General features: G+C 42.8%; 1 protein-coding gene across 1 annotated transcript in view; it reads left to right on the top strand.

The window, feature by feature from the left end:
- Nucleotides 1-4,108: 4,108 nt before the first annotated feature.
- RHOJ (ras homolog family member J) overlaps nucleotides 4,109-11,839 on the top strand; it is a 51,537-nt gene continuing 43,806 nt past the window's right edge. The window contains exons 1-2 of the mRNA XM_019615948.3: nucleotides 4,109-4,525; nucleotides 4,678-4,893. Coding sequence (XP_019471493.1) covers nucleotides 4,716-4,893 — 178 coding nt within the window. The 5' untranslated portion in view covers nucleotides 4,109-4,525; nucleotides 4,678-4,715. The remainder of the gene's footprint in view (nucleotides 4,526-4,677; nucleotides 4,894-11,839) is intronic.

Below are 11,839 nucleotides of genomic sequence, written 5' to 3'. Positions count from 1 at the left end.
AACCTGCAGTTCAGAAGCAGTGCCAGAAACTTCATTCCCACATCAGTGCTGGTAGGAGGAAGGAGGGAGGATGGACAAGGCTGTTTCTAACAGTAGGAAAAACTCCCTATCACCTTGAAAATCTTTCACTCCATGGAGGTACCTCCTACGAGTGAGTATGTAGGGACAGATCTGTCCAGTTTAGGACGAGATGATGAAGGAAGATAAGGCCCAATAGAAGATAAGGTCCCCATCAGATCCAGGCGGTCAGATTTGATGACCAAAATAGTTAACTGAGAAAAGTCTTCTGACTTACAAGCTTTAAGCTCATAAGAACACAAGAAGAAAGATGAGAGGAGGCACTGTGGAATGATGTGGCAGCATCAGATTTGGTCAGGGAGAGTAAGCTGGGAAGGCAAGATACAGGTGGATTTTTTCTGTCTGAAAGCCTGCAGAGAGTGCAAAATGGGTTTAATTGGCAAACACACTGCTCACTGCAAAGCTAATTAACAAATGTAGAAGTCTTTCACCTCCTACAGACCTTCTCACAGAAATTTCTTGCACTGGCCTTGAACTCGCTGATCTCTGAGGAAGCAACTCCTTGGACAGGCAGCCCCATCAGACCTGGGCTGATGAAGATGAAGCTGAGGTTTCCATGCAGGCATGTGGGAGCTGGAAATACTACACAGTCGTGGGAATAGATCTGTTCCCAGTTAATTTGTTAATTAACAAAAGGTCAGAGGCACTTCATCTGGGGCAGAGCTCTTGGCTTGAGAATCTTTGCTAGGAAGTGCCTCAGGTGACAGCTTCAATCCACAGTGTTAATAATGTCTGCCTGTCTCTATTACGGCCTCCTTTAGAGGCTTCTGGCCATCATAGTCTTGGCTAGAAGCTTGTAAAATGAGTGGGAAGAAAAATAGGTTTGATACTTGAGAACCACACGTTTCAACAAGCTTTCCAAGCATTTCAACTCATTTGGTTCACTTTTTTAGTTTAGGCACGTCTTTCCAAACTTCATGGCTTGAAACCAGCAAGCTTTTATTGGATTTGAGAGTTGAGAAAAACTGAGATCTTGTGAGAACATCTGACACTTTCTAACTTGATTACAGAAAGAGGAAATAAGCCATGGATCCAGATTAAATCACCAAATGTGAGCTTTGCTAACCAGTAATTCTGTGAATTCCATGCTGCTGTAGGCAGCTCTGATACACAGAAGCATTTTGAGTCCAGCTAAAACTTTCAGTGCAAGTATGCAAGGGTCAGCTTAATTGTAAAGTATTTTGTAAAACATAGCAAAGTAGCCTCAAACTTTGTTAGACTTCTAGGCAAGAGGATTGGGTAATTAATTCATACAGCAAAGTCAGTGCCAACTTTGGTAGTAAAAGACACAACCCCAGGTTGCAGAAGGGTTAATGTTTCTTCAGCCTCTTGAGTGAAAAGTATAAACCAATGTGATTGTATGCTATTGCCACAAAACATGCTCTTAAAATATTTTGGTCCAACTGATCTGAATGATGCCAAACGAAGATAAAGTAATGAGGTTGAAGAAAACACAGGCTTTTAGTCCAGATACAGCTCTTTTTCTTATAGCGTCATATTTCTACTGGAGCTCTACATATCATCCATATAGCTAAAGTGGAAATTGTAGCTCTGAATTTGACAGCTATATGGGCAATATGTCAGTATTCCTCACTCTCAAAATAAACTCGTCAGCCTTTTCAAAGAAGGCCATTAGGTAGAATCTAATGAGTGACTATGCTTCCATTATCACAGAATCATTAAAGTTGGAAAGACCACTAAGATCATCTAGTCCAACCATCAACCCATCACTACCACACCACTAAATCACTGCACTCAGTTTGACATCTGCCCTTTTTTTGAACACCTCCAGGGACAGTGACCCTACCACTTCCCTGCCCTGTGCAGACTGTTCCAGTACCTTGCTACTTTCTAAGAATTTTTTTCCTGATATCCAACCCGAACCTCCCCTGACCAACTTAAAGCCATGACCTCTTGTCCTATCACTAGTTACCTGGGAGAAGACCTCACTACACCTCACTACAACCTCCTTTCAGGGAGTCGTAGAGAGCAATAAAATCTCCCTCGGGCCTCCTATTCTCCAGACTGAACAGTCCCACTTTCATCAGCCGCTCCCCATAAGACTTGTTCTCCAACCTCCAGAAAATCTGCAAAGAAATTTCACTAACTTCTTGCAAAAAAAAAAAAAAAAAAAAAAAAAAAAAGAAAGTGAACACAGTCCTGCTGAGACTGCCTAACTTTGTGGTCAAAGCGACACAGCCCTGCCTCGGAGGGAGGAATGAGCTATGGGGATTCTGTTGTAAGTTTAAATCTGGACTACCTTGCATTAAGCCTTGCCTTAGCTAGAAATACATTAGATGCTAGAAAAGCTTGCAGATAAATTATGCCTATGAGATAGTTGTTTCTGTCTGATGGAGGCAATTGGGAGCTGAACCATGAATTATTGGAATTTCTTTCTGCCTCAAGCTTTGCAGTTACCTTGCAACAGCATGTGCATGCTCCTGGATCTGGCAAACTTACCCAAAAGATCAGTGGGTTGGAAGCAAAGGCCACGTGACAGCTGAAGAGCCACAAACTTGGAGTCTGCTCCAGCTACAATTACAAGTTTCAAAAATGACACCCTGTAACTCCTGATTCTCCCCCAAGGAGAGAGATTCCACTGAGAGTAACTGCTTGGAGAACCGCGTTGGGTGCCCAGAGCTCACAAGTTTTGTCGGGTAAACTTTGGCCATTGACTGTAGTTTTGAAGTTAAAAGAATGCCATTTGAACTCCTGAGGGAAAGATTGCAGTGATGACCTGTAACAGTGGTGTGATGCTGGGTCTAAAGCTCTCTCCTCTGATCCCTGTTGTCAACAGAGAATGGCAGGGAGAAGATAATGACCATGGGATACATTGCATAAATTACTGAGTGACTGATATGTCTGGTAAGAGAAGGCTGAGTAAAAGACAAATCTTGCTCAACCTTATACACCTTTTTCATCCATCAACCACCTCTACTAGGGAAAGTGCTGAGGGCCTGTTCCATCATAGGGCTGGGTCCCTGCAGTGCTCTGGCAGCATGCAGATGTGGGTCTAAGGAGATTCATTATTTAGGTTATGTTGGTCTTTACATTTCCAGGTGTGCATGGTCCAGAGGCTGTGTGAGCTTTTGAGCACTTCATGAGCAGGGCAGGAGGAGCCTTTAGTGCTGATGAGCTTCACCTAGAAACCCAGTGGGGGTTGTTTCCCACTTTCAAAGCCTTTTAAGCTTGTGGAAGGGAAACACAGCCAGCAGGATGTGCTGAGCTGCTGGGCTGGGGTTTATGTTGATGTCTGTCTGGCTCGTTTCTGCTGGAAAATGCAAAATCTTTCTTGTGGAAAGAGCAGGGAGTTTGGCCCTTCATCTTGCCCACGTATAGACTGCTATATATTTAAATTGAGAGAAGCTAGGGGGCACGTGAGAGGCCAGAACAAAACTTAGATGAGGGGGCAGGGATCATGCAGTTCAAAGCTATTTTTCCACATACTGCTATGGGAAGTTTACGTAAATATATACACACAACTCTTAATTTCTCTTTTTTTCCTCTCTGTCTTTGCTTACACAATTATACTAGGAGTAAAAAATGCTTTTTCCTTTTTTTGGGGGGATATATAAGGGGGAATGCAAGGGGTACATTTGAGTGTTTGAGTCTGAGACTTGAAAAATCAGTGATTAGTTATTACAAACCAAGTTTTTTTGTTTTTTTTTTGTTTGTTTGTTTTTTGTTTTTTTTTTTTTAAAGAGCTATAGACACAGAGTAAATTCACAATAAACTCTTCGTACTTGTTGTACCTCCTGCCTTCCTTCCCACATCCCCTCCTGTCTCCCACATGTAAGAAAACACCGATATGGGATCAGTGGGGATCATGCCCAGGACACCACTGGGGTAGCACAGGGCTCCCAGCACCACCATACCCACCACAGTCCCATTGCCTCTCTGAAATCCTCCCTGTCCAAATCAGTGCCGGCAGCCCTGAGAGCAGCCCGGGCACAGGATGAAGCAGGAAGCCTAAAAACTTTGGTCTGCAGAGAGACCTCTAGTGTTATTCTTTCTCCACGTCCTGGCAGAGTTCCTCCAAAGTACAAATACACACAGAGCTCCCATTGTTTGCAGCCCTTCACAAGCCCACTGATCCTAATATGGAATTCAGCAGGAAACCCATGATTTCCTGACACACAGCAAGCTAGAGAAAGAAAGGAAAAACTCCATTAAAAACCTCCAGGCTCTCCTCCATGTTAGAAATGAGATGGAAAATGGAGTGGATTTAACAGGAATCCCCGATTCCTGCGGCCAGGCGGGAGGAAGGCAGACACGAATCCAAGCCGCAGGCTGCTGATATTTTTTAAGTTGCAATAAATACAGAGAACTGTGGGGCAGGATGAGGATTTCCTGACTCGGACGGACAAGAAAGGACAGATCGCTTTTTCACGATACTCCTCTCTGTGAATTTAATCTATTCACCTCAATGATTCTCTGGACTGCTCTGGTAATTGTTAGAAGCAGCTGTGACAGCCTGGAAACATTAGTATGATTTCCTGAGTTTGAGATTTCCCCCCCCCCTCCCCTTCCCCAACTACTCCAAACTCAGGAAAAGTCCATACAATCGCACTTCATTTCTCCTTCATGTGCACTTGGAAGCCCCGGGAGCAGCAGGAGCAGCGGCAGCAGACGCAAGGATGAGCTGCAAGGCAGAAGGTGACAACTGCACTGATGGGAGCAGCAACAGCACCAAGAAGATGTTAAAATGCGTGGTAGTTGGGGACGGGGCCGTTGGGAAAACCTGTTTGCTGATGAGCTACGCCAACGATGCCTTCCCTGAGGAGTACGTGCCCACTGTGTTTGACCACTATGCAGGTAAGGAAGGGCTTTAAAAATATTTAATCGAGAGCCAGGTGGGAGGTGAAGGAGGATCAAGGATGAGAGAGGATGGTTTGAAGGCAATGCATGGGTTACTGCTTGTGCAGGAGTGTGATTCAGACCTGGATGGTGGCCAGAGGGCTTAGATGGCAGTTCATACAATTGGGGCAATGCAGGATTTATGCAGAGAACTTGCTTGCTTCTGCTTTTTAATACATAAGCAATCCAGGGACACACTGGATTTTCAGGACAGCAAACAGAATTCAGCCTTTGTCGGGTTATACTCAGATGCTTGGTTTGCTTGTTTTGTTTTTGCAGTGTTTTTGTTTTTACAAAAATCCTGAAGTTCTGAACTTTGAAGGCTGCAAATAGTGACAATTATATTTATGTGCATGTACATTAAAATCATAGAATCATTAAGGTTGGAAAAGATCTCTAAGCTCATCTAGTCCAACCGTGCACCTACCACCAATATCACCCACTAAACCTTGCCCCGAAGTGCTACATATACTGTTATTGCTTCATGGCAAAAGCTGTAGAAGTTATAATATTTATATCCTATTTAGGGAGTAATCTCTAAGAAAAGCAGTGCATCTCTGAGTGCTGTCAAAATGTAAATCTCCTTTCAGAGACATTTGTTGTTCCATCTATAAATAGAATTTAATGCTATAACTTGGAGGTGGGGGAAGCAGAAGGGGTGATTGGTTTGAGAGCTTTATAGAGAAGGAATTTTTCATTTAAGGAAAAAAAAAAAAATACAAATCTAACAAAGATCGTAGATGACGTTCACTGCATCACTGTGCAAAACAGACCCACAGATGAAGTACCACATTCGCAGGCCTCTATCCTGAGCAATTACATTACCCAGCTGTGTCCAAAGTTACCACCCAGATGGTGTGACAGCCTAAAACTGTTGCTCAAACTACTGCTTAAGTTTCTCTATCCCAGATCTTGCTGTTCGTCTAATCTCCCTGCTCCTTTGGCTTATAGTTGTTTTTAAGATCCTCTCCAAGAACAGATTTTAACGCTGCGAAACTCAGGGCTTTTTGTGCAGCAGCAGCTGGAGTTTCCTTCATTCTCTCTCCACCTCCTTAAAAACTGAATTTTCATGGCGTGGCTTATCATAGATTTGGTGTTCTGTAATGGGAAAATCTCTGTTTTCATTCTGGCTCTGTGTCAGGTTTAGCAGATGAACTGGCCAAACAAGAAAGCTGTGTAATTGCAGAATCTGATCCGTGGAAATGTGAAGATCTTTTTCTCCACAAGAGTGGGCAGTGTCACTTCTAATGCAAGCAATGCCCTCCTTTCTCTATTATTCCCTCCAGACAGATCAAAGAACCATTCTAGAAAAAGTCTTTACCCAGAGGTGGTATAGGGAAGAACACTTCATGGTGCAAACGAGCACTTCCACAAGGAAAAGCCGTAGGCAAGACTGCACAGATTTATGTCCCATAATGTGATATCACCCACATATTTTCCCATGATAAACGGAGATCTGTTTGTCCCTTAAGGCTTTGCCATACAGCAGCACATCACTCCCAGCACCCTCTGCAGTCTGCTAAAACCTGTAAATTCCTCTGCATGTGGAGAAACCCATATGGTAGCTGGCCCCGGCCACTGACCTGTAGGTTGGGTGGCTTTGGTATGAGCATGGGGGTTGTGTGCACATCCAGGTGCTGATGCCAGCCTGGGTGGGGGCACCAGGTATGTCCCTAACCGGTAACCTGCCAGACGGTAACTTGATTTTGTCTTCTGTCTGTCAGAGATGGTAGAAATTGCCAATGGGTTCAGAAGTTGCTGAGAGAAAGACAAGCAGATGGAGAGTGTCACTTTCCTTAGGGTAGAGTTCGGCTACAGTTTCAGGCTTTGAAGATTTAGACCTCTAAAAGATCTCCAGCTGCTCTTATTTGCCTTTTAAACTGTGATAGCACATAAACAAAAGCTAAAAAAGTTCTTGATACCAAAGTTCAGAAAGATAAGAGAAAAAATAGCTCTGCATATTAACATACTATTCTGAGACAAATCCTGCCCAGAGACAGTGGCCAAAATGTGCAGGGATCAAAAATGGAATTTTACATTTTTTGAGAAATCCCATTTCACTACAAAGCAATACAAAAAACTGAGCAGTGGAAATGACTTCCAGAGCAGAGTGCCTTTAAAAACACACACACAAATCCACTAATATAACATGCAGTTGCAGACATGGGTTGATAGTTGGACTAGATGATCTTAACTATCTTTCTAACCTTAATGATTGTGTAAAAGACATTATGTGGCATAAAAAAATAGTATAACCTATTAAAATACTTTAATATACTGTAGGCATTGAGAGAGGGAAGTACTCACCTGGGGCAAAATTACCTGAGCTCACAGTTGTTGGAATCCTTTGTGGCTATGGACCTTTCTACTGCAAAGCACTTGGCAGCCCATGGTCACAAGGAGAGGTGGCACAGAGTTAATAGGGATGTAGTGGTATCACCATGGTACACAGAAAGGTTTTGGACATTGACTTATCCTGGAGAATAGCTGAGATGCTGGAAAATCCCCTTTAAATTTACCCTACCACACTACTTTATCTGCCCCTATCAAAACCCAACCATTTTACCTTCCCCAAATGAGCTGAAACCATTTGTTACAGCTGAAACTATTTGTTTCAGATTGTCTGTGCTGAAACTGCTCAAAAGCAATTAACTGGTGCAGGTTTCTGCAGAGCTGTGCTTCCCAATGAAGTTTTTTCACCCAGCCCATTTCTACCAGCAGCAAGTGCTTCCATTTGCTTCTCCAGGTCGCAGCTTGGTTGTGAGTCCCAGGGCATTTACCAATTTCCTTCTTTCTAATGGAAAAAAATAGCGGTGGGGGGAAGCATTAAAAATTGAGGATTCCAATTGTGATCTCAGAGCAGTTTCTCACTGCCGCAACTCTGGCAGCTGGGGGGAGACAGCGATGCTATCCAGCCCAGAATTGGGAAAAGCTCCAGATGCACCGTGGTCGTGGCCAAGGCGTTAACTGTTCATGGCCCCTCAGCACCACTGCATCTATTTGCCAAGTTCCACTGCATCCTTATAGCTGTAGGCTTGGGGTAGGTTTTTATGGTGCAGGTAAGTGTAACAAGAGGGTGTCCTTGAGGATGCACACGGCTTGAACATGGCAATGCCTGGGATGAGAGCCTGCTGGTGTTTTGCTGTGCGTGCAGCTGCTCTGTACAGAAGTCCAAACCAGTTATTAGCTCCACACTAATAATATTCGGCCACAGATTTCACCCACAGTCCACAAAGTGAATTTGTTCGAGGCCTGTTGCCAGGGCTTGGATGAGATGGATACAGAGCAGAGTCTGAGGTAATGCCAGACAGATGGGGAAGGCAAAATTGTTATTTGGATACAAAACTGGGCTCTTCTGTTGAACGTAGGGAAGTTTACGAGTCTGTTTACTTCTCAAGACATTCTGAAGAAGTTTAGCTGGATGCCAGAACACTGAGGTTTCCTTACCTTTGGTGAAAACCCAAGTTCCACTCTGAAAGGGTTTTGCCACAAAGTGGTTATTTCTAGGGCAGGAGAACCAAAGTGTAATCCCAGTGACAAACAGGATATTACTGGCCACATCTGTAACAATAGGGTCTGTTTGGATAGTGAGGACATGCTTTAATATGGTGCTTCCATTCTGTCTTTCCAACATCAAACGTTGATTTTCTGTGAGCAAAGGTCTCAGCCAGGGTGACTTGTATTGTGTCTAACTATGAGAAGTTATAAATGTTTAATTAGGGCTGAGGTTGTACCAACAAAAAGAAAAATTCAACTACTAGCCAAGCTGCTTAAATAGTACCAAAAGTAATGGGACTGCTCTGTGAAAGGCAGAAGGGAGATGTATCTTGTTTTTTTAAGCCAGGCAGCCACTGAACATCTTGTTTGACATTTTTGAACTCTAAAAAAGCCAGTAATTTTTAGCATTAAATTTATTTTATTTGTACTCAAAAGTTCATTTATTTTTTTCCTACATGAAAACTCTCCATCAACTAGGGAGCAGTACCTATTCGTATGACTAACTCAACCCACTGCACAGCCAAAAGTGAATGGACTCATTAGATGGTTGTCTAAGGAGAAGAGGTAGTGAGTCTCAAACCATTTGGTTTAGGGACTGTACACAAGTGGATGCCATACAAATAGCTTTAGTAACTGATGGTATATCCTTGGTAAACAAGAGAGAGGTCAGCCTGTCCAAGGGAGAACTGCAAACATCTAGACTGAAGACTTAATGTATATGGCATAAAGATGTCCCTCCTTCTTCTCATGTGTCGGCACAAACTGGTGAACATTTATAAATAGTGAATCCATTTGAAAAAAATTAGCAGTGACATATGATCAGCTAATGAATAACATACAGAATAGTTCGACCATGACAGAAGCTCTGTAAATTAAAAGCAATATAGAAGAAAACAATTATTAATTACCATTAGGAGATAGATGCTTTGTTCTTTAGTGATGATTCAAGCCAATGTGTTTGATTGAGCAGTGAAGTGGGTTGGAGTGCTCACTGAGCAGCTTCACCTCCATGGGAGAGGAACCACCCACTGAAACTGGATAGAAATCACATAGAGACTGAATACCCCAGGTCAGATATTAAGATAAACTTATTCCCAGAAGGAGTGATGAGGAACTCTCAAAGGCTTCTCAGAGTGGTGGTGGAGTCATGATCCCTGGAGGTGCTCAAGAGCCATGGAGATGTGGCACTGAGGGACATGGTGGGGATGGGTTGCATTGGACTAGACCATCTTAGTATTCTTTTCCAATCTTGATGGTTCTGTGTCTCTATGAAACTCCTCCAGCTGCAGGAACAACAGCTCATCTGTCCACACTTGACATGCCTGTCATTTTTAAGTGATTACTGATCCTTTGCCTGGGCACACTGATTTCAACCAGTTTGTTTGGCGTGCTGTGTCAGCAATGACCTAAATATCATACTACTTCTATTTTCCTCTGTCAAAACTTTATTAGACAGGATAATTAAGACAGGAAGAGGCTATCCTAGGAGCTTTGCAATTTCTGCACAGTGCTGCTGTGGGAGTCTTCACACTACCATGTTCTTGAGATGGTTGTCTCCTATAAACAGTTTTGGTAGCACATTAGATGTTTCATGTGTTGCTTGGGGTCATTAAACTGAAGGAGCTATAAATAGCACTGAGGGAGAGCTGTGATGTTTATTTCCAGGGATGTTTGCAGTGTTTTTTTTCCTTTTAATGTTCATCCAGTTTTGATCAAACAGATTTGAACATTAACCTTGAAACAGGAAAGCGCTGACTCTTTTAAGATTTAGGTCTCTAGACTCTCAGCCACAGAACAGATTTGTTCATTTTGCCTCACAGCAGCCAAAAGGATTTTTCTGTCAATCTTCTCTGTTATCCAGAATAAACCAAAGGTCTCAATAACACATTCAAGGTTCAACTCAACAGAAAGCCACCAGTGCAATTCAAAGATTTTTGTGGCTGCCGTTTTGGAAAGATAAGTTTTACAGAACCACTAATTCTTAACCTTTCCAAGGAAGGTTTAATTCCATGTCCTGTACCACACAAGCTAGAGGAGGTTCACTAATCATCAGGTTTTTTCACAGCTAGGAAGTCTAGATAGTCTTTGTATACCAAAGAGGAGCTTTTTACCTGAATCATCATGGTCATCCCGCACTCAAAAGAAGCAGGCACCATATACACACTCAGGCATAGAATCATAGAGTCACTGAGGTTGGAAATCATAAAATCATTAAGGTTGAAAAAGATCTTTAAGATCATCTAGTCCAACCACCAACCCATCTCAAGACCTTTTCCTTCTGAAGGATGAGAAGAGCCTAGATTACTAACGCTCATATCCCTCTTCCTCACACACATCCCTGTATTGTCCTGTGCTTGCACAGTCCACTTGAAGCTCACTGACAGAGGTGTGTGCATGCTTCATGGTCCTACTTACTTAGGGTAGATTGTTTCTGCAGCAGTGACAAAGTTCCCATTGTCCCCAAACACTACTGAAACACAGCTCAGAAGGAGCACGCAGCAGCTGAGTTGCTTTTTACCTTTCCCTCTGGCTGTCATTTGACTTCCCCTTGTACTGTTGCTATTATCATTTTGATTTCATGCTTGCAAAAGCCTTATGCTGCAAAGAGACATCAAAAAGCTGTATGCCAATTCCTCCCATACCAGCGTGCATTGTGTTTATCACCCAGGACTGAACTCAAAGCCCAGAGGCTGCTACAGCCCCATGCAAAGAGCTCACTTCCTCACCTTTTATGAGCAGTCAATGCATATCCTCATGGGTCAAGCACAGCAGGGGACAACGCTGCATCATGCACAATGTTTATAGCCTGAAAGCTAGACATAGAGAATAAGCAAACTACAATGGAAATACAGCTCAAATTTTATCTTCCCCATTCAGCTAATATTTCAGATTAGATCTGTGGTGTTTCAAGGGCAATAGGAAACACAAAGAACGCCAGGTGGTAAGTTAAACCCTTTGAGTGTGTTCTGATGGTCCAGGTGTAGAATGAATGCATTTCTAGGGGGCAACCAGAACTGGAAATGCATTTGAAAGATGAGAAAGTCAAATGACATTAAAAATAAAAATAAAAATGTATGGAGTGTGATTATCCCAGGAATTTATCAACATATAAAAGTTATTGGAGGAAAATTTGAATAAGATTTGCAAAACGGGAGGTTGAACCTGATGTGAGGAGACCGAGTGCTACCATAATTGAAAAATAAGACTTCTGCAAGCAGTAATAAAAGTGAGCTGACAAGAGAGCCTCTCTTAGTAGTCAGGATGAGACCAAAATGTGTTCTGAGGTAGCTGGGGCAGAAAAAGGGTTAACAGTAGAAGTGATGAAAAAGTGACCCTCTTCTCCAAGACAGTCTTCCTATGGGTGTAATATTGCAGGAGGTGACATTGGCTGAGGAAAACAAAACTG

Source organism: Meleagris gallopavo, chromosome 5, assembly GCF_905368555.1.
Source record: "Meleagris gallopavo chromosome 5, MGAL_WU_HG_1.1, whole genome shotgun sequence".
In the NCBI taxonomy this organism is placed as follows: domain Eukaryota; kingdom Metazoa; phylum Chordata; class Aves; order Galliformes; family Phasianidae; genus Meleagris; species Meleagris gallopavo.
This window is presented reverse-complemented; position numbering and strand designations above follow the sequence as displayed.